The 26,711-nt window shown below is 35.0% G+C and overlaps 2 protein-coding genes across 2 annotated transcripts in view; both read left to right on the forward strand.

The window, feature by feature from the left end:
- The window catches only part of LOC133521466 (uncharacterized), a 520,259-nt gene that overhangs the window by 134,767 nt on the left and 358,781 nt on the right, over positions 1-26,711 (forward strand). The window lies entirely within an intron of this gene.
- The window catches only part of LOC133521457 (patched domain-containing protein 3-like), a 60,200-nt gene that overhangs the window by 22,542 nt on the left and 10,947 nt on the right, over positions 1-26,711 (forward strand). The window contains 2 exon segments of the mRNA XM_061856424.1: positions 21,538-21,814; positions 22,868-23,085. Of these exon segments, the coding sequence (XP_061712408.1) occupies positions 21,538-21,814; positions 22,868-23,085 (495 nt within the window).

Raw genomic sequence — 26,711 nt, forward strand, 5'->3', positions numbered from 1 at the left:
CGAACGTAATAAAAACATCAGGTAGCCTTCTACAACATAATCAACATTTTATTATACTTGTATAAGGATACGATCCGTGACGACGTCAAAAAACCTATAGAGATGAGCTTGGAGGAATTCAAAGAAAAAGTAGTGTAGACGTGTTTCCTTCCTCCTTCCTTTTACGGGAAGCTATTTTTATTCCTTTGAAATACACAACAGCAAGTAACGATATATAACGATGAATTACGAAGATAAATATCTTTGTCTTAGAACAACGTGAAATGTCGTAAAGTTTTAACGGCAGTATAAGATTTTGTTTGGTTTAGAGATTATAATTTTACAAGCTCTCTAATTTAATAGTAATTAAAATAATATTAGTAGTTCTTGAATAACTTTTGATCTACTATGTAATAAATGCGTTTAGTTTATTCAATACAAGCAGCATAAGTTTCTACAGAGAAGTTGATGTATTATTACATACCTACATATCAGTTCCGTGTACGGTCGAGTTCACAAAGATCTTTACATCCCAACGTTCCAAAAATTCAGCGTCTTAGAGGCGCTAAACGCTATCTGTATCTCTATCACTGTTCTATATTAGTGCGATAGAGAGACAGATAGCCTTCTTTCGCTACGGCACAAACGGTTATCATATTTTCTAGACCCCAAGGTCTTTTAAGTGGTTTCCTATCTAAACAACTATTTAGACCTAATGTCGGTTGAATTACCCAAACAATGACCAGACGTAAACACAAATGCACATAAAATCTAAATTGTTATTCCGCCTATGGTAACTCTGATGTTCCGGTCCTCGTAGTTGAGGAAAGCCCGGACCAACCTCGGCGCAGCCTCGTGCGGACGTGCTCTATATGTAGCCCGAGTATCCTTGCTGGAGCCTTGTGCTCGACCTATGACTCGACTTGAACTTGTGAATTACCCGCACGCATTTGAAATTTGATATTAGACTTTCTAAATACTGAGCTGGTAGTCAAAATCGTGGATATAATAAGTGATCAATACATGTCTAAAATAGAAGACTAACAATAAACAACCTAGGATACATACATCATTTATCTATGAACAAAATAAATAGGTACTTACCTTAAAAGTCTGTAATAGACATATAATACTAATACTAAGTGATTATCGTATGTCGTAAGTGCTTCATTTTTATAACTAATATTGGGTAACTAAAAATAGAGTCTGACAGCTAACTCGGGAGTGATTACTGATTTTGACAGCAGAGACTGTGCGTTATTTTAAAGGTCAAACTTCTGTTAAATGATGAGGTTTAAAATAATATTTGCACAATCTGTGCTGTCAAAACCGCTACCAAGTTAGCTTGGTCTGACTCTGACTTTCTTTGTCGCCTCGCCTGTTATCTCTAGAGTGTATTTTTTTAACAATAAATTGTTTTAAAGGTGTATATACTTATAATGTAAAACGCGTTCATGACTATTCATGAGTTTTGAAGTTTATTTTATATTTACCTACATCTAGATAAATATCAACAGTTTGGTTCAGTGTTGCCAGATGTACAGGTACACGTATGATTTTTGATTTTACGTACTTTTTGAACAGCATTCGTACTAAAAACGTACCTCATCTAAAACCGTACTAAATTCGTAATTTTTGGCCAGACCGTACTTTCAGTACGATTTCACGTACTTTTCTTTTAAGTAGTTTAGAAATATGCTAAAATGGCGTAGAAATAATAGTGTCAGACCAAAACATTACGATTATTTTGCTTAAGAATTTGTGACTATTTGGTTTAAAAGTACCTTACAATTATGCGTACTAATGTAGATTTCGTGGATTATCAGTAAAAAAAAACACCCGTTTGCAAGAGTCTAAGCGCCACTTGCACTATCCCACTAACCCGGGGTTAACCGGTTAAACCGTTAACCCAGTATCAAATTGTACTGGTAACCATGGTAACTGCAGGTTTAACTGGTATACCCAGGTTAGTGCAATGGTGCAAGTGGCGCTAAGAGACTTACTGTCAATATTGTTTTTTTTAGACAAAAAATTAAATATTACCTTTTTTTGGTAAAATCGCACCTTTTTTAGATCCGGGTCATGCTTTTTAGCTTTCATTGCTCAGGCATCACTGGTTTGGTTGTATATATAGGTTTACTATATACCTAGGCGCCATCCAGGGACCATTTGCTCGCTGCGTTTTCCGTCTGAATAATTGCCTACCGTTAACCTTAATGCACCGGTAAATATTTATACAGCACAGTCTAAGATATTATCTGCGAACTAAACATAGGTAGGTACTGTCGATATGAGAAGTATCTTAAGGCCAGACCAGATGGCACAATTGTTTGCCCAATCTGATTAAATTGAGTGATTACATCAGGTGGTGTAGACGCAAAAATTGAATAGAGTTGTTTCCAATTTTTTGAAACGCTCGTATTACGTTCTATATTAACTAAAAGTTGCCCTTAAATTCAACTTTTATACCAAAAACGGCTTTAAATATGTTAAATTAACAAAATATATTTTGACAGATGCTTTCGCGCCCAAACCGCTGTTTGAAAATTGTGTGACGTCACAGTTTACGGTTTGACACATAACTACATACGCACGTAGAAGATACGAATTGTCAACTGACATTTGTCATTTGTTGTTTATCGCCTAACTGTCAACAGTGTCAATCTGAGAGTTGATACGTCATCAGAATCTTCAATGACGTTTCGAGTTTGGTCACGTGACGTGTGCCAAAAGGTATTTTAAATTCAATATTTACAAAAATATGGTCATTACAGGTCCCCTCAAAGTAGAATAACATGTTCTTATAATCCAAAAGAATTTATTGGGATACAATTCTGCACTAAAATTTGTAGATGGAAACAACCCTATTGGCTCGCCAATCCCACTTGATTCGATTTTAAGATTTTGTCCGATGAAATGAAGATGTGGTATGTGAACGTAAGAATGCCAATTTTCGACGCTAGTATGCTTCGCGTTTGGGCCCTTTTTTATTAGGGTTCCGTAGCCAAATGGCATAAAACGGAACCCTTATAGTTTCGCCATGTCCGTCTGTCTGTCTGTCTGTCTGTCTGTCTGTCTGTCTGTCTGTCTGTCTGTCTGTCTGTCTGTCCGAGGCTTTGCTCCGTGGTCGTTAGTGCTAGAAAGATGAAATTTGGCATGGATATATAAATCAATAAAGCCGACAAAGTCGTACAATAAAATCTAAAGATTTAATTTTTTTTAGGGTACCTTCCCTACACGTAAAGTGGGGGTGAATTTTTTTTTTTGCTTCAACCCTAGAGTGTGGGGTATCGTTGGAAAGTTCTTTCAAAACTAATGGGGGTTTTCAAGCAACATTTTTTGATAAAGTGAATATATTCGGAGATAATCGCTCCGAAAGAAAAAAATAATGTGTCCCCCCCCCTCTAACTTTTGAACCATAGATCCAAAAAATATGAAAAAAATCGTGGAAGTAGAGCTTAAGAAAGACATGAAATGAAAACTATAGCGGACATGATCAGTTTAGCTGTTTTTGAGTTATCGCAAAAAGTTTTCCCTTCATAGTAAAAAGACTTATTTTAATTAGGTACTAATTATGCAAATTTGCCTATTTGTTTAACTCAGGTGAAAGGTACCGTTTCATCCCTTGGTTAACAATTTACTATACTTTAAGCTCCAGCAGTTTAGCTTATTGTGACGGAAGAGTAACTACGGAACCCTACACTGAGCGTGGCCCGACATGCTCTTGGCCGGTTATTTTTTCAAGCATTCGAATGTCACCGCAAATTTAAAACTGGTGATTAAATTGTGTACGTGTCGGTCCAAATGGAGATGTGGACGTAAAAGTGCCAATTTTCGACGCTAGTATGCGCGTTTAGACGCATTTTTGTACTGTCCAGCACTGGAATGTCAATGACAATGAAAAAAAAAAACATAAATTTAAAATTGGTGATTAAACCGGTTGATTTGATAATCCCGCCTGGACGGACTTAGGACTTAAATAACGGCTTCTAAGACAGAAGTAACCTAGATCTGTCTGCTTTGACGTATCCAAACTATAATTAACGAGTATAGTTAAATTAATTCACAATCTGTTTTGCAATTGAGCTTCAATAGCTTGTTTTTGTGCATTTCTATTCATTCATTTTCGATTACATACTGTTAGCACAGAGGTTCTAATAACTTCTAATACTCGTATGCGTGTATACCTAGCAATTTTATTTCTTGACGCACTTAAGACATAATGTCTGTAGATCAGATCATAGCACGAAACAATACAAGAAGACCAGTGGAGGTTGCTCCCATTGTTTTGCAAAATGTAACGGCTCAAAGAGCATAACCGCTTCTGGACAATGTAATGTAAAACGCAGCCATGGGTATAAATAGGTCTCTCTAACGCATATTCAGAGCAGAGCTTGCAAATTTTGGAGCATTGTAAGTAATACTTGTAATACTTATGTACTGGGGCCCATTTCTCAAACCATATTAGGCTAATATTATTCGTGTATTGTCATGGAAACTCATACGATTTGACAGTTTGTGGGCTAATAATATTAGCCTAATACCGTTCGAGAAATGGGATTGGTGGGTATTAATGGAATATTTTAGTACGAACTAGGCCTGATACATTTTTATACTTATTTACAAAATGATAAAACACACAAGCAAATCCTTTGTTCTGTTCAATAACCCAGTTCATTTATATAGGTATACAACTGTTGTTATTTGAAGTATGCAATGAAGTGTAAATGTTGTACGTAAACAAAAGCCATTTCGGTGTGAAGTATTAAAACAACCTTACTACCTCCCTTTTAGATGTAGGTATGCTCTGTAGTGTATATTATTTAAGACGCAGAGTGATCTACCTTAAGTATATGTCTGGGGCATAGAAATAATAGAAAACAATATCAGTACGTGAGCTTCTACAGATGATACCCTCGGCAGTCCATTGTTTCTTTACGATCGCTACAGATTTTGCCTTACATTTACAAAACATAGTATATTACGTGTATACCTTTTACTAAGCAACCTTTTTGTTAATTATACTATACACCCTATCATCCTATAATTTCATTGTGAGCCTGAAAATATAAGAGGTAATGCGCACTTTTACTCAATGGTATGGCTATAATTGCTCAGATGAACAGTAAATTGGAAACTGAAATCTAAGATCATATCATATTTTTCCACTGTTGGGAAAAAGTTGCATAAAATTTCAAAGGTAATAAAAGGGGTTTTTAAAAATGCAACCCCTTATCATCTTCCTAGCGTTACTTATCTCGGAATTAATATAGGCTCTAGTTTATACGAATGCGAATGTCATCTGATCTTCCCAACTAGAGGGAAAACTAAACTACTAAACTGGGCCTATTAGTCCAACTTCCCTATGAATTTGAATGTTTTAATACTACGCGGACGGAGACGTGAGATTTTTTACTGATTTAATACGTACCAGACGACGTTATTAGTTAGCAAAGCTGGTTCCAAATGTCACATTGGAATATTAGGAATTCACATTAAAATGTTTAAATTAAAATTCAGTACGCGTTCCTATTGCGTAAGTTTGCAAAGTCGTATATCACCCGTGCGGTGTTAATGCAATTTATTTGAGGTACGCATAAGCAATTCGTAATTATTTGAATATTTTTGTATGTATAGATAAACGTAAAAAAATCCGCAGGCTGACTATAAGCACCTAGAAACCAAGAGGTCACATTTTTATAATTTTTACGAGTTTCGATTTTATGAAATTATACGCGCGGAGGCGACCAAAATACTAGGTAAATAGTCAACACTAGTTACTTATCAGCCAGGTTACTTGTAACCATTAACCCCCTTATTCAAAAACGTGTACTAAAGTTACGAAGCCGCTAATAATCGTTTGTCCCTTTCCATCATACCAATACGTCGGAAAGGGACAAAGGATTATTAGCGGCATCGTAACTTTAGTACACGTTTATGAATAAGGGGGTAAGTATACAATTTAGTGTTTGAATCAAGCGGAGTCATTTAAGGAGCTCACTCCGCTTGTAATGAAAGCCCAGCTGTGCAAGTGAGATGCAGTAATATTGTGGAATCAATCACATTGAGCTCAATTTGGTAAAAGTCTAATTCCGATCCGGCCTGCTTAATGGTTTTATTGTTGAATAGGCTGTTTCAGCTACTATGTAATGTTCGATGGCACGGCATGGCGCGCACTAACATGTATAATATTTCTATTCTATGTTTAACACGCGTGCCTTTGCATAAGTACAGTCAGAATGAGAATTTTCAAATAATGTGCAAATAATTAAGCGTTTTAAGACATTCTTCGGCCATTTGGAAATACAAAGTACGCCCTCCAGACTGCACGATCTTCATCCATCCGGACTACGTGCCCGAACCATCAGACTTTGGCGGCTTTCGTTTCGTTGGCCGAAGACCGTCTGGACGCCCTAGGTACCGCTGGAGAGAAACTGCTTTGGACAGAGAAGCATGGCGGTCTTTGGTGTCGGAGGCCATGATCAATTTTGGGTCGCTGCGCCACAGCAGTAAATAGTTTATGTATAGATCTGGATGGCTAAAACAAACCTCGAAATTCATAGAACTCCATCTCAGTCTATTCAATACTGCTAGAAGAGGAGATAGATTATCATTTATCGTCGAATTTAGAGGCCTCCCTGGCGACTAGCCTGTTAATAAGGTATGATTAATAGTCTTCTGAAAACTTGCTGCAAGTGTTTCGATTGTTATGATATCGTTTATATTTACAATTAAAATGATAAGCGTCTAGACCCTGTCTTACAACATAGGCCTTCTGTACCCAGTAATGGGACATAATATAGTGGTAATGATAATGATAAAAACTGTGCGTAATCTGAGTCGGATTGTACAATGATTAACCCACCGCACGGGTCTTACGGCTGACACGTTTCCTAACATTGCGTGTAGGTAATTAGATGAACATATTGAGAACTAAAAAGACAGCCATTAAAGACGAGGTAACGGCCCTTACTCGTACAATTCATTTTAAAGACGCTTAGGCAATGATTATGGTTAGCTCATTAAGTTACGCTAGGACGTTGTTTAGCGAGAAATATCAGTAGCCTTACCTAGAAGTTTTTGTGGCAATAACGAGTGCTTGAGAAAATGAAACATCGACAAATATGTTATCGATAAATCAGTCATAGATTAATAATTAAAAGTTGTAACTTCTACTTGCTGTAAATTACCAAGATATTTCAAGAATGCAAATCAATTCCAAATCTGACCATAACTTTTTGATTACATATATTTAGTACTTACTTATATGAATAAAAACGTTAACTGTAGAATACAGTGTAAAAAATAAGAAAACTACCAATGGGTGTATCAAAAAAGATACATAAGATATTGGACCCGGGTACGTCCTTAAACTACGTCCAAAAGAGACGTCCAAATGGGCATTGTGAATGTCATCTCGCTTTGTGTGGTAGGGCACAGCACAGCGGATATCATTCCGGATCTAGAGCGGAGCCCAACTGGGGAAGTACCTCCACACAGAAAACCGCAGCCAAATAACACTAGACCCTACTCATAGTGTTGTGTTCCTGCCGGTGAGTAAGGTTGCCAGAGCTCAACGAGGGGGGGAATGCTAGGGTCGGCAACGCGCATGTGACTCCTCTGGAGTTGCAGGCGTACATAGGCTACGGAGTTTGCTTACCATCAGGTGGGCCATATGCTTGTTTGCCTCCGACGTAGTATAAAAAAAATATCGAACGTGTTGTGTATTTCTCGGTAGCTATATTTTTATACAATGTTAAAAATATATATAACGCTGAGGTAACATCGATAATAGACATGTCGATATTTGATTTTGTCAATCACTTTGTTTTGGCATAAAAACTTCTATGTCTGGACATCACACTGACATTTCGCTATCGTGAGCGTAACTTACTTTGTGTGTATCTCGCTCGGCTCGGACTGGCATATTAGTATAAACATAAGGATTATTGATATTTTCAATAAATTAAAAGCGAAAAATTCTCCAATCGACCATTTTAACTGAAATACCAATTAGAAGTGAGCCAAACCGTGACGTGATCTTTGACCAGCATAGACAACCTCATTGACCGTAATGCATACATGTACCAAAGAGTTTGAATGTTCAAAAAAATTATATATTTTTTTTTATTTCACCATTAAACATTTATTACGTACAAAAAATATTATTACACGATATAAAATAAATATTTATTGGTTATTATATAAATAAAATGCTAAATAATACGACATTTTACTAAAAAAACTTTTTGTGATTATTTGGCTGAATTGAACTATCATTGCTATGTTGGCTTGTTGTAAACAGAAAAAAATTAAAATTAAAAAGTAAACCGCCGCCCGCTATTTTCACTCAAAATTTACATGTATCCATCATGTATCTAAATAATTCATATTAAATTGCAACCGTGTGATAGTTTTTGTATAAATGAGTTATTGTGATTATTTCTTGTAATGTATTTATCATCGCTAATCGTAATATATAGTGCTGAATTAACAAATTCGTAAATGTAACTATGTAAAGTAATATATTCGTATATCTACCACCAACTAAACCGTTACGTCACAAACGGACGCGAGGCGTTTTCACGCGAGGTTTAAATTAAAGTAGCTAGAAAAAAGTTATTTATGTTAAAACTTATGAGTAATCTAATAATAACATAACAATACGAGGCACGCGTCTTCGTGAATGACACAATCTATAAGACTCGATAAGGTTCAAGTGCTAGTAGGGTGCGTAACCAACTTGCCAATCTTTTACGCTCCATAGCGAACGAAACGCAAATGTCACTGTCGCACTGATATGGAAGAGGGATAGAGAGACAGAAGAAGAAGTGTTTCGTTATCGTAGTGCAAATTATACCCTGGCTAAGCACCCTGCTCTGTAGGCAAGGTCACTAGTAATTGAACTGAATTAATATGTCACAATAAAAACATAAATCTTAAAAAGTTATGTATTGTTGGTAAATTACCAATGTACCAAGCTATAATATTTATGTATGAACTTTTTATTTTACAATAAATAAATAAACATGTTTAAAAAGTCTCTAGTTACATCGTACCTATTGAGTTTATAGAGTCACGTTTTAAGGGTAACCTTGTTCGCACTTGAGCGGATTCCAATTTTCCGCCGAAACACGTGGCCGAAACTTGTGTGAAGTTGCTTAACGATATGTAAATTCAAACTAATATTGCTAATTCCTGTACCGTTACTATGCGATTATTAGTCACTGCTGGGCCAGAAGTCAACAAGCTGGATCGTAACCTACGTTACGCCACAATATTTACCATGTAGGTAATTTTTACCGACGCTATGATACTAATCTTGCCATTTGTCCTCTTCAATTCTTTACAGACTTGAATTACCATCCTTTTAACGCTATACTTACCTAATATAAAAAACTGCATGTGTTACTTATTCTTTATATCCTTTTTCGTAATAAATATAGTTTTAATATTTTGGATCGCTTGAGCGAACTATATCGATGATGCGCTGCGCGTTGAAGTCGAGCCTGGCGAGTCGGGCCTGGTAAGAACTTGAACCCGATTCTGATTTTTTTTATCTTAAACTGTTATGGATTTGACCTAACAGCAACAGTGACATTTCTGAAAATGTCATTCGGCCGATTCAAACTTTAAGATAAGATACGTCCAAAAATTAGCTCTAGATACGATATGGATCGGATATGTCAGTGTCAAAAGTTAAAAACGTCACTTTTGACGCTGACGTATCCGATCCATATCGTATCTAGAGATAATTTTGACGTATCCTAAAGTTCGAATCGGGGCGTTAATCATTAGACAGCCGACAGAGTGGACTGATATTTTCAAGCAATGCCGATTGTTTCAAAATAAATGGAAATCATCTCCAAAATAGCAATTACGCAAAATCTTTGAATCAGACAACTATGTATAAGCCACTTTTATTAAACTGCAGTATCTCATAATTTGGGCTACGAATTCATTCATCACAAGCAAGACTAGTAGTGATGACACTAGCAATCATACGTGAGTACTGTAATTATTTATATACACGATTCTATCGAATTGGCTACTTGACTGTTTTTTGTAAATAATGTCAAACGATATTGATTTTCCTGAGGATCAAATGTATATATAGGACTCATGGCATTTAATGAAATGAGAGTTAAAGTCTGACAATCGCACTCGACGATTGAAACGCCTCTAACAAAATGATAAGGTATGTGTCGTTACATCATATAAGTCTGTCCTAAATGTATGTAAGATCAAGGAAATGGCCATTTTGACCCTGAAATATTGCGTTTATATGTATAGTTGTCATACAATTTATTTTTCAATGAAATGTAAAGAATCGAATGGTACCATTATCTTTTCTATTTTTGAAAGACAAAAAAAAAAATTTTTTTTTTTGAGATTTCGGAGCCTTGTATTTTTTTAAGATTTCAATTTTTTTTTTTAAATTCCACTTTGTTATAATGTTAACTAAATTTTGTTATAATATTCAACATGCGTCAAGTACCCAATTATAAAACTTAGATTTTTTTTATCTTAACTTTACGAAAAAAGCAACGTAAGAATAGAACGTTTACATTTCACCACTTATATACCCGCAACTAACAAGTTGATATTGACATTCAAGACTATCAACTTCTATACCATTATAAATATACCGATGTACATAATATATTATGTAAAAAAGATTCTATAATTAGCCTAATCGTAACATTGAAACAAGGCCTACAAGAGGTCAGCTGTTACAAAATGGTGTGATTAAAAACTACACAAATACAACGGATGTTATAATATCACATAACTTTTAAATAAAATAGTCGTAAATCCATAAAATGTTGAGATTGGTCATCGATATTCAGGTTCCACCCATATTTCCAGTTCTAAAATTTAAGATATCGATGAATTCAGTTTTTTTGTTAAGTATTTAACTAGGTACTTACAATTTTTTAAATGTAATAGGTAAGTAGGTAGGTAAAGGGAATAGCTCAAATGTAAGGTAGGTGAATTAATCCTAATTATTTACATAGCTAATAATAGTAACTGTAAGTTTTTAAAATTGTATTTTGATATTCAAATAAATTGAAATAATATCTTTTAATAATTTTATTATTTACTTTAGTTTATAATATTCTGGTTTTACTTGTTTAAACTATAACAGTACCTAAATACATATAAATGTTATTTTACTTATAATCACGAAGAAATTCTACAGTTTTATTTTCTGTCATTTTGCAAGACAGCGTGCATAATCGATAAATTAACGATAAGTTACGAAATGAATAACTTTAACTTTTCTAGACATGGTCGAGGCTACTTCAGTGTTCTATTAAAACGCGTTCAGAAAACATAGCAATAATAATTAGTTAAAATGTTTTTATCTAGGCCGCAGTAGTAGAGGCCAAGGTCCATTGTATTTGACACGAATGCACCTCGAAGTAGATTTAGGTTGAGTTAAAGTAGCTATATATCTTTATTCAACAATATGTAGATATATATATCCTAATAAATCTCGAACGTAAACGGATCGTGAGCTGTAGACGATTCGGATGAGGGTAACATAAAAGTACCAAATTAAGTACAAAAATATAAATAACCATACAGTCCAGACATTTTATAATACTGATGAAGAAAAATATTATTTATTTGTAGGTACTATTTATTTATTAGATATGACATTAATATATAAACCTACTGCTATAAATAAAAGAAATAATAAAATGATAAGAAATATTCGGGGACAATATTACACAGATCGACCTAGCCCCAAACTTAGCAAAGCTTGTACTATGAGTATTAGGCGACGATATACATACGTATATGGATAAATACATACTTATATTTATAGAAAACACCCATAACTCAGGAACAAATAAATAAATATAGCTATCGTTCGTTTTTTTATGTTCCTAGGTAAAAACTGTCTACTACGATATCAAGAGGAAAACTGTGAGGAAATCTAGTTACGCGTAAATTAGAAAAGCTGCATTTTTCACCGTAACTGGGTGCCGAGGCCGACGGGTGCTACTAACTCCGCTAAATACACCTGCTCAGTTACCTACAGTCACGACAACCTACTTATGTGAATAAACTAACGATACATTGTATGTATAAAATTAATTATTAATCTATGATAAACAAACGTCGGAATTATTGATTTCATTATTAATATTAACTATCATAGGGAGTTCCCATTTATCGACTTCTGATACACATATCGATACAATATAGGACACAAAATATTAAAAAGTTATAAAAATTAATGGATATTGGATTGTAAAAATTTAAGTAGATACTTAATATGAAAAAATATGCCTACTTATTTATTTTATGAAGAAAATATTAGTTACCTAATGGAATATTTGTTAGAACTATCTCAGACTTTGAACGTGAAATTGAAAAAATAATAATATTAAAAAGCTGCTAAATACTATTGGTAAATATGAAAATCAATTTGATGAATACCTATATAGTATTCCTAATCCCTAACGCAAATTACATCATGAGTATAATATTATAATTACGATAATGTCATATGCCAGAGTCATTTATTAAACGTTCAATCAGTGAAAGGGTCGGTCAAGGAGATCTGGGATGCTTAATTTTGCTGCTTAAATATCAAGTTAGCAGATTCCAAATAGAACCTACGTCCACGTTCGTATGTACATATATACAAACCCTTCGCCAATTGAGGGGGGATTTAAATCTTCTCGGGTCAGAGGTGTAGGGTTAGAGCCGGTATAGCTTAATTTGACGTTCATAAGCACATTGTAATATGCCTACTTGTATAATAAACTATTTTTTATCTTCCATATATTTCATTTTAAAAATCACAAGATTCACTTAACAGACTCTACGGGTTAGCGTTTGCTGAATGAATTAGTCGACACAGTGTAGACAAATCGTAAATAAATATAGCTTGAACCTAGGACCGCTAAGCACAGAGTAGTTAACTTGAATGCGGCTACACGACAGACTCAACAGGAGCCTAACCAGGATAAAAGTCGTACATCGCCGAACGAAAGGAAAAATGTACGGGATGACAGATACTACGAAAATTCACGTGACTAATTCCATACATTATTTGAGTAACATCATTTGATTGTCATCTTTGATTATTTAACACATATCAGTAAAAGAACATGGGTCAAATAGCCATTTGTCATTAAGTTTTAGTCTTGTGTCGAAAGATCGCAGTAAATTTAGTTGACTAATACAAAATATACTTACACAGCACGCCTCTATACTAAATTCTTTACTTTGTCTTTACCCCCAGGCTCCAACAGTGAACATGATATTAATGATTTCGTCTATAGCAAAACCATTTTAACTTAGCTATTTCAGGGCCTTCCAAAACAACTAGTATAAGGTACCTTGGAAATATCACGATTGTACTAAATAACAGTGTTTTTCTTGGATAACTGTTTCACAGTTACTGCGATTTCATTTGTTTTTATTTAAGTTTACGGTGCTTAACGGTAGGTGTCAATTAAACAACAAAAAATGCGTTAGATTAGGTAAGAGAGAGCCGCGTGTTCTATTTTTTAAATTTTCTAAACCCTTAAGAGAGAAGAATACCACGTCGTCATCCATACAAAATGATTTTCCATTCTCCATGATATTTTAGTATGTTATTAACACAATGAAAAACTAAATTCGTAGATTTTCCTTTTTTTTTTTAATTTCCAAAACAAAAAAATCTACGAACCTAGCATGTATTATTATGCTGAAGCGATTGACTTTAAATCAAAGTGATTTTTTAACATTTAGTTAGTGGTAACCGTTTCCTCCCGAAATTGAATTTTATAGAAAATGTACCGTTATTTCGTTAGGATTGCAAAGCTATTCTTCCCTCTTAAGCACTCTGCCAGCGCATCTATCTCATGACTGGATTAAAAGTACCTTATCCTCAAAAACATTTGGTGTACAAAGTGCGTTTACGCTTACGTTAAGGCGTCTTGGTACTCTTGGTTTAGTGCTGCAAGAGACGTATACAAAGCACGTATAGAAAATTATGGCAATAGTCAAAATCTACTTTCCGAAGTTGCAGTGCACCTTACATTAGTAACCATATAAAGAAAATCATAATCGTAGACGTTTTCATAATCTTAATAATTTTTATTTACATTTTGTTAAATCAAATCAAATAGCGTTAAATTGTTTTAAAATACATAAATACCTACATATACACTTAGGTTAAACATGTGCGCCAGCTTTGGTCTAGCGATAGATATACATGCAGAGCTACGCGTTTATAAGTATTCATATTGAATTTTCGGTACCAATATTGCTACGGAAAAAACGGTGTGTCCAATAGTCGAGTAAATACCGGCTGAAATAAGCCACAAACATGTACCGTTTGAGGTGAACGAACGTGAATTAGTAAATTGGACGTGCAAACTGACTTTTTAGGAGAAATAACGATCATTTGTTATGTTTGTTCCGGATAAATGCAGATCAAGTACTCGTGTACTTATGTCATTGTTTAATGACAAGTCCGTTTTACCCGGAATTACAAGTTTTAAGAAAATTCGTAATATATGTAGGGAGTTAACAAATCGAATAGGGGCTTATATTTAAAAGCCCTCCTCCTGACGACTTACTTACTTCTTTGGCGCAGCGACCTGTCTTGGCCTCCAACACGCCTGCTCGCCACTGATCGGGATCTACTGTGCAGTTTCTCGCCAGTCTTCAACCAGGAGCTCGCACAAATCCGTGTCCACCACATCCGCCCATCGACACCTCACCTAGGACCGGCCGGGCGGCGTGCTGTCGGTTTTCGGGTGGCTCCTGACGACTGGGTTTCAAAATTTACCGGTTTAAATTACTACCATATTGACAAAGATATCTACTATCATATTGGCAAAGAGTTAAAACTTCATCGGGGCCTTTATAGGGCGGCGGTCGTCAGGAGTTCCTGAAAGTTTGAGCAATACTTAAGCGCGCCTAGCCAAAGAAGTATTGGAACCATATAAAAACACATCGGTATCAGATGTAGAAATTACGCAATGATATAACTTATGCGTTGCGTCTTTATCATAAACGTCTAAGTGTGTGACGTCATTTACAAACTGGTATAGGTGATTTCTGATGTCACGCAATCCAATCAAAAACAAATGTTAAATTATATTTATAAATTTTGACGCAGGTAGTATTTTTATTTCAAACTTAATCAATATTGTCTTCGTTTACCGCGATAGTTAAGTACCTATGAAATAAAACAGAATAATTAGTTGTGTGTTGTGTGAATGACATAAAAATACCAAATACGACTTTCTCTGAACTTTAGTTTTCTTTGGTAGAATTAATCATTGCGCCCCTAAGATATATTCAAGCAGTGGACCCATCCAGATTTTTGATGCAGGCGGGGGGAGGGGGTGGAAGAGGAGGGGTTCAACTTCGGCAACGTCTGAGGATAATAACTTCAAGCATTCTATTGTTTTTTTGTTTTAAATATGTATCGCAAATATCGTAATTGAGTTGCACTAATAATAAAAATAGTAATTATATGTATAGATTGAGCTGGGTATGCGGTATATCTGCGACAATCGTAGAGAAAGAGTAATGTTTTTTTTACGATTAACTAATAAATGTTTTCACCGAGTGAGTCGTATGTTAAACTAAACGATGCGCGTATTGTCACATATGTATTGTAAGTATATCTTACATTTCACGAGAATGAGGTAGAGCTTCATTTCACTCGCTCTTGTTAATGGCAAAAACTAACATTTGCATTGAGAGAGACAAAAGCCGGGTGAACACTTCGTGCTCTTTTTTAAAGTGTTGGTTTGTAAAATCCATAAAGATCTTGGTAGACTCAAATCAAGAAAAATATCAAGGGCGTGGTAATGTTGATGATGAATATCTTATTTTATCGTATATTATAATTTTAAAAGAGGTAAATATATAGTTTTTTCCTCAGTCTCCCGTTGACTACGAAACTACTAAAACGTGTAGCCACCAAGATTTTTGGTGTACATTTTTAGTTAGGCTCTCAACTTTATCTTGATACCTACATCAATTAATCTACTAGGCCAAGTTTGTTATCGTGTTCGTAGAATTCGGGGATGCCGAATTCATTTATGGTAATGGTATCACGTTATTTAAATTTTATTTTTATTTTTATGATTGTAAGTAAGTAAGTAAATATTCTTTATAGTGCACCATACAGTCAAAAATAGACAGGAAATGAAAAAACACGTAAAAGTTAGGTAACAACAGGCGGTCTTATCGCTAAGAAGCGATCTCTTCCAGACAACCTTGCCTTGCCTTCCTTGTTTATGCCATTGAATTCAATATGTTTTATTTATTATTAAAATATGAGCCATAAGAAAAAACATAGGCATAGAAATAATTATAGGTAAATAATTAGCGTCATGTAATAATAAAGTAATTTTTTTAAATACGACAGACATCTGTACAAAAATAATGATTTTGATACAATAATAAAATGTAAATTATAAGAAATACCAATTAAACCATAGTTTTTTTTTCTTTTTCAAATTCTCAAAAACGACACTGCTTTGCCAATATAAATAATGACAATTCTGCTTCGAATCCATTTACATACCCATATCTTGCTTGGCTCACGATTTGCGCGGATAACCGCATGGCATCGCAGATGAGATTATAGCTATCGTTAAACGCAACGTTGATCTCGTGCAGAAACGGGGACAGGTTAGATGTGTCGAGAAACGCCTAGACCGAATCGCACTAGCCGCCACCTATTCTCAATTGCGTGCGAGTTAAAGTTTATGATAAACCAGTGTGAACTGACCTCATGGTCCGTAATCGGTGAGCATTCTAATTGACTGTATGCGTGATAATGGGACTGGTCTGAGGGCCTACTGTAAACACCGACGTTTGCAATTTGCGGGCATCTTTCTCTTTTACTCCAAATAAGGCGTAAGTAGTTAGAGTGACCGAGAAAGATGCCCGCAATTTGCGAACTTCAGTGTTCGCGGTAGGCCCTTTGATAGCTACGGGACACTACACAGTCTTTTAAAACACCCCAAAAAGTGAACCGATCTTTTTATTCCACATTATGATAGATTATGTGGATTAAAACACTAGACTGTAACTTCTGCGTCGCTAGTGCACATAGATTAAGAAATAATAATTTTCAAAATTAACGAAATATATATGTATATTAGTGCACTATAGTAGACGCAAACCAAACTGACGACTGGGATTATACATATAACTATTTCTCTCACCGCTACGAGCACGCGAGAGAATGAAAAGTTTTACGACCCCGGTCATCAGTCTGTGTTCCGGGCTTTTAACCATATTTGGTTTTTAACCATAAAGACTATACATCTCTATTGTATTGTAGTAATTATTTATTTTAAGATTATTATAATGTAATGTTTACCCAGGTATTGGCTGTTGTATTTATAAATGTTGTTATGTATTTTTTCATGTCACTATATGATGTTACTATAAATGTTGTATTGACTTGTAAAAGAGCCCTTGAGGCCTACTTGCAGAATAAATTTTTGAATTTTGAATTTTGGGCATCGATTTGTGTCTACTATAGTTGTTTTTATTGAAATATGTTAAATATAATGAAAACTTCAGCAGACAAACGTTAAGAGGCCATAGGATAGATTTAGTCGATGAAATTGTACACCTTTTGTTAACTATTAGAAATTACAAGTACTGGTTTCTATTAGCACTTCTTGCTATCTTTCATTTTAATAAATCTTTTTTTTTTTTCAAACAGACACACTTAATTAGTAGGTAACGATTTTTTTTTCTGATGGACGTTTAGATAAACGCGCGTAAAGCACTGATTTTGTTGATCTTATTTGTAAATTTCGTAAAGTTTGGACTGCTAAAAATGGTAGTTTTGTATTACACATATCCTGTACTTCAACTTTAATAAGCTACATTTTCGTTATTATTAATTTGAAATTAGTGTAAATGAAAGTTAGACGAAATCAATTTTCTCTAGAAATTACTTCAAAACAAGTGACAATTTCTCTGAAAATTTACTTACTTATTCATAAACGCCTACTAAAGTTGACAAGCCGCTAATAATCATTTGTCCCTTTCTGGCGTATTGGAATGATGGTTAATTTCAACGTAATTTTGATACTTAAACAATCTACAACATTTACTGAAACTGTTCGTAGGTATACATCATTTTGTATAATTTACCACCATATTTTTTTATGAATTTTTAAACACTGTCCCTTCTCGTCACATATTACCGGAGACGCACGCGTGCAATGCAACCTCATTATTAAAAGGCATGATGAGAAGACGTGCTAATAGAAACCAAAATTTGTAATATAAAATATAAAATTTCAACGACTAAATCTATCAATTTTACATTTTGCTCTAAAATCGTTACCTGGCTCTCATAAGTATATTTCTTTTTTTGTGTTTATAGTAATTAATTACATATGGTGCTCCCATATTGGCTGTAATAAAATGATATATTTACAATATCGTGTGACAGGGATATTAGGATAGTATTGATACTAATTAATTATGATGTCCCTGTCACACGATGTTATATAACATTTTATAACAGCCAATGTGGGAGTACCATTAGAAAGCTGTAAAGCTTAAAATTGCCGTGAGTAATTACGATGGTGGCAAAAACATTCTTACTTCGCCTAACTATGCTATGAAAACTTCGAAGTATGATCATCGCTTTTAGTTCGTCTACACTTCGCACAAATACCGATTCTCTCGAGCGAACTCGCCCGCACTCGAGGAGCGGTTGGAATGTCTGTTCGAGTGGTTTTGCTCATAATTGGTCGCGCACATGGCTGTTTAGCAACTCAGCCTAACCCCAATGCAAGAATTACCTACATAGTACATAATCGCTTTTAACCTAGATGACGTTAATTATTTATATTTATCTATAATTACATTAATTACTTCTATATGATTTTTCTTATGGCATATTTTGTTTAATGAAAAATTAAAGTTTATTGAATTAAAATTAGTTTTTATGATTGTATATACATACAATCATAAAAATTCAATTAATAAACTACTATGTAAAATAAAAAAGGTAAGCTCTCCGCAAGGTGCATATTTTTATGTTTTTCTTATAAAAATACTGTATTTTTATTTTTACCCATGTTTGGTTTTGAAAACTGCGCGTGAAATATTCTATTGCCGCACGTTCACCTTAAAAAAACTCTTTGAAACATCTACAACAACCTACACTACAGGCGAATTTAGAATTAGAAACGACTATCGGTTCTGTTAAAGTAAACCTAATCGTCCTTGTGCCAAGTTGGTAATGTGGAAACCGGCAACTTTTCAATTCGATTTATCTCATTCATCGTAGAGCAATTTTCCTATCCTATTAAGAATCCTAAATTAGGCACTTGCCTTGCCTGGTAATTATTATTACGAGTAAAATTGAGTAGGTACGTACTAATTAATTAAATATAAATGTTTCCTAAATAAGTTATATGAAGATATTATTACCAAGAATTTGCGTACAAAATTTAGTATAAGTAAATATAAATAAGTATCCGGGCTTTCACACAAAAAATCCAAAATGTTTGGTTTATAAGCAGACATAGGAATCCGTGAGGCAAAATTGTTTGACAAGTAGGAAGTTCCTGTATCGATAAACTCAACTATCGATGCTAGTTCTATATTCTAGTGATCACTCAAGGGTTTGCTTGTAAAAAGTAAAAAAATAATTAAATAATAACTCAATGTACTCCTCTTCGTTTTTAAGACAAGACAAAACAATTTTATAATTTTACTCCCTTAATTTTAGACGCTTAATACTCGAAACTATACTTTATACTATACTATACTTTAAAAATAGTACCTAAATAGGACATTCACGAAGAAAAAAATTGGGATGAGTAAAATTATAAAATTGTCTTGTCTTGTCTTAAAAACGAAGAAAAGTACATTGAGTTATTATTTAATTATTATTTTTACTCTTAATAAAAACGTATTTTTACAAGCAAACCCTCGTGTGATCACTATATAGTATATAGAACTAGCATCGATAGTCGAGTTTATCAATACAAGAACTCCCTGCTTGTCAAACAATTTTGCGCCACGGATTCCTATGTCTGTTTATAAGCTTTGCTTGCATTGCAACCAATATTCAAAATAACTTAAATCATTTACATCGAATCATGTACCAAATGACGTCTAATATCCAGTTTTTACTATCCTTTCACGAGTAAAGAATTCCTTGTTTGAAGTATGTTGTCAAAAATGCCAAAAGCTTGTCGTAATTTGTTAAGCCTTAAATAAATATTTGAACTAATATCCTGTGTAAACTTTTTACATATGAACGCTTGAGTAGTTTAAGATACGGATTAATTAAACAAATACCGATGTGTCACGAATGCGAGTGTGGGTAAAAAATAACTACTATTAAAAGTCTCTACTATTCGAGTACTATGACCAGACATAGAAGTTTTTGGGGTAAACTAAAGTGATTGACAAAATCAAATATCGACATGTGTTCTATCGATGTTACCTTAGCGTTAGAGATATTTTTAACATTGTATAAAAAGATAGCTACCGCGAAATACACAACACGTTCGATATCTTCTTTGATACACCCATTGGTAGTTTTCTTATTTTTTGACACTGTATTCTTACGGTTTTATTTTTAAATACTTAATATACGTAATAAATAAATTATGGTCGGATTTGTAATTGATTTGCATTCTAGAAATTTTCCGGTAAATTACAGCAAGTAGAATTTACATCTTTTAATTATTAATCTATAACTGACTTATTGATGTTATTATTTGTCCATGTTTCATTTTCTCAAGCAATCGTTTTGCCACAAAAACTTCTATGTCTGACTATGACAGTAGGCTCAGCATGAGAGCTTTATCTCGCGGCCCTCTCTACTAAGCCTACAGAAAGGACGTAGGTATGTCCTACTCTACGCGCGTATTACAGTAACCTAACCATGTGACAAGCAATGTCAAGCCTCGCCTATTATAATGTTAACAGGAAATCAGGAAATACCCACTAAGCTCCTTCTCAGATTCGAGTATTTTAGGTAAATATCTCCATCGCGCTGACGGAGCCCGCTCCTAAAATTAGTGCGATAAGGAGAACTGCACCTTTAGGAGAAAAACCGTGCGTAAAAATCTCAGAAATCGAGTATCGTTCTAGACACTTTCCTCCTCCAAAACTTAACCAATCGTAACGAAATTTTGGGAACGGAATGCGGAAAAAATTGTCTGTGTCTGACCGTTTTGATTGTTGGTTTTATTGTTACCCGTTTTGTATGCTAGGCGTCGGTTTACGGCGCATTTTTTTGGAGTAGCGCTATTTGAAGTAACGTAGTTATTATAAAAACCAGAATATCAAAAAAATCTAAACGTACAAACACGGGTAATAATATCGAACTCATATAAAAAAATATTCATAGCCAAAATCTAGAGAGGAAAATTTCAAGAACGTTTGTATGGAAAAATGACCACTTCTCGTGATGTTTCCTCTTAACGAATCGAATTGGCCCCTAGTTCTAGGGATTTTTTATATAGTTACACTAGCTTCTGCCCGTGACTTTGTTTACATATTTCTAATTAAAAACGTACATTGTTCCAGATGGGTTGCAAACTGACATTCGTCGACGACATCCTGAACCGGTCGTTCTACAAGCTCGGCCTACTGGTCGGCCGCAATCCTGGCTACTTCATCATCATCCCAGTACTACTGACTCTGCTCATGATCACTGGCTACCAGCGGATCAACTATGAGATGGACCCCGAGTACCTGTTCTCGCCGGTCAGCGGGCAAGGCAAATATGAGAGGCGGATTGTTGAGGAACACTTCAAAGTTAACTATTCGCACAGGTTTAACGTGGGACGCATTACAAGAGCAGGTGTGTAAATAGGACATTTATAAAAGTTGATAAAGGTTGTATTTTTTATTATAAGCTTTCATTTAACTTGCAATGTAAGTATGTATCTATGTAACTATGTTTGTACGGGTCAAATCTTGCAAGTTAATTTTGACCCACTTCCCGACTTCCAATGAAGCTAATAATTTGCATACATATGTAAGTCGGGTGACCATTTCATATTATGGTACCATCGAGCTGATCTGATGACGGAGACAGGAGATGGCCATAGGAACTCTGTGATAAAATAAAGCAACCAAATCGTGTTTGAGGTTTTTAGAATTATCTCAATGAGTAGGTATTAGTTACCTGTGGGAAGAAAAGTACAGTCAGCGATACAAGCTAGTACCAAAAATTATTTTTTGCCAAAAATATATTGTTTTTTAATGTAATGTTTCTTTAAACAGATAAATAACAAGGTCTGCGAGTAAGAAAATAAAAAGTTAAACATACCGTAAACAATTCGAAAGTTATTCTACTTTACTCGTTGTGAAAGATTTTAATACTTTTTTATCACTATTTTTCCTTATTGTATTTCACATCTTCAGCATCGCTTCGTCTGTTCTATCAATTGAATACGGATCCGTTAATCTTAACCAATCATCCGATTTCAACCAATTGCTTTGTCCTCCGAACTAAGTGCAATGACAACAGGTTATCGACTGTGCATACTGTAGATACAACATACTTATAAATTTTATTGAAATATTTTTTTGTGGTTTTCGATTATTAATTAACACAATAAAGTATTATTCGTTGCATCACTAATTAATCGACTCTCATATTTTTATGGCAAGGAGTTCATAGAACTCGATTTCCATAGTTAATCAAGTTAACTATTTTGATATTAGTTGGTCTGTCTGTCTGTCTTTAACTTTTGACGGTTAAACTACTAAACCCATTTTGAAGAAATTTTGGATATCCATATCTACTTCCGAGAAATAGAAATAACACCGATCCCACAGCGGCAGCTATAAATTAATAATTGACATATTTGTTAGGTTGATAAAGTAATTTACAATTTTTACGTTACAGGCAGATTTGGCCGAACTATAATCGTCCCCAAAGACAACAACACGAACATGCTGCGAGCCGAAGTTTGGAAAGAGCTACGCCAGCTGGACGAGCTCGTGCAGAACATTACCGTGACCCTGCCCAACGGGGAAACCTTCACGTACAAAGAGGAGTGCGCTAAGTGGGAGGGCCAGTGCTTTACCAACGATATTCTGAACCTGGACAAAATTATCGAGGAGGTAAGATTGATATTTAAAGTCCTTGTTGTTAAATATCTCGACACCCCTAGGACAAAGTACCTACTTAGCTCGCAGCCAATCTGAGGCTCAAAATTCCGCCACAAAGTTCCTTTATACCGCCCCACAAATTCTCGTATTACGGCTCTATTAAAAAGCTATTTTCATATTTTTATGACATGTATGGATCTGACGTCCCCCTAATATTCTAACGATTTTATGGTTCACCGTAACAAAAAGTTTGCCGATTCCGATCTTGTTATTGCACAATCAGTTCATAGATGTAGCACTTGTAGCTATTGAACCACCACAGAAGTTCGATCCCAAACTATATGCTTAAAAGCTTCACCGAACCCTAATAATAGTTAAGTTAAAAAATCTGAAAAGGAAACTTAATACCTACACATCTCAGTTAAGCAAGGTTGTAAACAAAACCCACGGTCAATTCTATTATACATAACATAATACTGTATAGTTCGAGGAAGCGCCGAGCATAATTGTAGGGATTCAATTTTAATAGCTGCCATTACCATTATCACTCCAATACAAAGGCGCGTATTCTGTATCAATACCAACAATTCACCGCAATATGTTACGGTTCAGTCATAAACACCTCCTAAGTTCAACGCAGTACCTAAACGCAGATATACAGAATGGCTCAAAAACACGTTAACAAGAACTTTGAGTGTTTTTACTTTTGTTGACAAATGTAAAGAAATATTTGCTTTTGTGTATGAAAGCTAAGGGAGAATATGTTTACGTTTTGTATTAGTTAAATGATTGTAGTTTTAATATTTAACATAATTTTGTAAAAGATGTGTAAGACAAATATTCGTAAAAATTATTTGTCTTATTTTTGGGCAACCTTCTGATTTACAGGATGGTAAATCGTAATGAAGCATCAGTGAGGAAAATAAGAAACAACAAGAGACATTTATTTTTTAAAGAATGCATGATGCTTGCGTTGGAAATCAAATTCTGAATTAAATGATTTCCAGATTTTATTTTGGGTAAAATTGGGAAACAAATATTCATTGGTGATTAGAGCAAACTACCCGACGATCAGCTCTGTAGAGTAATTTTATTTATTTTATTTTATTGCTCATATAAGTGACACAGCATTACAGTAACATTAATTGATTTCTAGGAAAGTCACCACTGCCACATTTAAATAAGGCTGAAGAGACCAATCATTGTAAGGGTCCGATATTAGCACAGTTTACCCTACATGGTTCCACGAGAAGGGATAAATTAAGCTATAGATCTCCGCGAGAATCCGACTTTCCGGTATTTTAAACAGATTCCTTTTCCACCTGATAGCAAGGGCTTTTCGAGAATCATTCAATCCATTTAGACCTTGTAGTTAAAATTTATGGTCTTTGAAAGTTTATGTTGTTGCTACACAGCCCCACCTTGATTTAACATCCTGTATATTCGCTCTATGCGTTGATATTGCGGTGAAGCCACTCAATGTCGCTAAACCTACTAATGAGTTGTAGATTTTACGAGCCTCAAACCTAGCCAACAATCGGTCGTTGCATAATCTGACCTAAGTGAGTACGGGGCAATGCCACGACTCCTAGCCAGGCTACTTGACTTTTAGTCATGTTGCTAAATAAGTAAAAAAAAAGCAAAAAAACTTACAGGTAGATAATGCTGACAGCAATGCTAAAAACACAGCTTAAACTCTATCATAACTTAAAATAATGCATTTAAAATGTGTATCAAGTACCGCTATCCGACAATGAAAGTATAACATTTAAGTATAAAGAAAAACTCTTAAAAAACAAAACATTACATGAATATCACCTGCTAAAGCAGAGACGCTTTCCAGGTACATTTTCGTACATTGACCCACCTGTTGCTATCTCTATTGCACGCGCATAATTATATTGCTGTCCCGCCCATGAGGCCGGTTGTCAATGTCACAGTGCGAGCTTGACAGCAACATATCTCGACATAAATTGCGCGACTTGTCATACTTATGGAGTCACGTCAATCGCGCCAAGACACTAGACTCAAATATTGACGTACGTATCTGGAACAAATTAATGATGATAAGATTAAAGGAACTACATTAATTTTTAACAAACAGAAACGTCTGCGAATGATGCTCCACAGGTCGTGAGTTCAAGTCTCACCCAAAACAGTAATTTTTCCACTTTAAAATTTATTCTAAGCTTAAAGGAACTACCTTAAGTAACCTTCAATCCTGAGTATATGAAGTATTTAGTCCACTATAATAACAATGAAGAAGCTTACCTACCTTTCCTCTTGTCTTTACACGATGTCCTAAAATCGCTAGTAAGAAAAAATAGGTATGTCGAAGTTTAAAAATCTATAGGCACTGGCAAGTCAGGTAACACCTAACAACTTTAACGCTCATCAAATATTCAAAATTTAAGACGAAAATATTAACTCATTCTTTGAAAAATGAAATTACTTCTTAATTATACGAAAACAGCCACTTTAGTGTAACCAATCGCCATATTCTTAACATGCGAAAGTATACAATAATACGGATACACAAAAACTGCGACCAACCAACCACATGTTTCGTTCTAGCGAACAGGCTTCAATAATACTGTTTTACTTAGTCATGGTCATGGGTATTAGAAATGGTTAATTTAGAGTGGGTGCTTCGTAAAGTCGAGTCAGTCAAAAATATCAGTTTATTTTCCTCTATGGAAATAGATTTCTCCAAGAATTTCCACAACTACGTGGTATGCGCTGCCCTCAGATACAGGTTTAATTTTATCTTTACCAGATCTAGATTTAGATCCAGCTTATGCTTGTCCAGTGAGCTGCCGAAGTGGCTAAGCGGGTGTGATAAAAATTACCTTCATACGCTCTTATTAAAACAATAAAGTTTTTTTTTAATGTTTAATAGTGTCAGTTGTAGACACATGGCCCTCGCTATGGAAACGGGCGACCCTGTGCCCGCGGTGACATTTGCGTAAGGTTGTTATGGTTTATGCGATGCCGGGTCCGGCATCACCATCAGACAAAATGCAATGGTGATGCTCAGTTTAGAGACCCGACGTTGTTTTTATGATTGAGCTATAATGGACCCATGGTCCCCGCATTGAGTACGGGCGGCCATGCGCCCTGGTTGAGATTTGTTTTGAGTTGGTTTGTGTTGTTGCGAAATTTTATTGTTGGTTGTTGAACTTGTAGATAAATTTGAAGATGTTTGATTGATTCATTTGAAATTTGCGAATTGTTAAAAGTAGGTTTGAGATGTAGTTGTGATTTTTAAATTGATAGGGCGAAATTGATTGAGGTTGGAGGGACCGCAGTAGAAGTTAATAGGAGTACTCAACGGACGCTGCTGCCCATTCGTCGGTGTTCCCTTAGTCGGCTTTTACGATACCTATGGGACGAGATGGGGTGGTGCTATTCTAAAACGCCGGCACCACACGGCGGAAACCAAAATTTGTGTTCAGGTCATTTTGAACACCTCGCCCTCCTAACAACTTCTGCTGCTGATTGTCCTTGCAGTGTACGTCTTCCGGAGTAGGTACAGTTGCCACCCCAGAAGCTTGTTAAAAAAGCAATCAAATCAAGTGCTCCGCCCACTGCCACTTAGAGTCTGACAAGATTCAAAGCAATGTCGAAGGTCTTGCTTC

The sequence above is a fragment of the Cydia pomonella genome, chromosome 9, assembly GCF_033807575.1.
Source record: "Cydia pomonella isolate Wapato2018A chromosome 9, ilCydPomo1, whole genome shotgun sequence".
Taxonomy (NCBI): domain Eukaryota; kingdom Metazoa; phylum Arthropoda; class Insecta; order Lepidoptera; family Tortricidae; genus Cydia; species Cydia pomonella.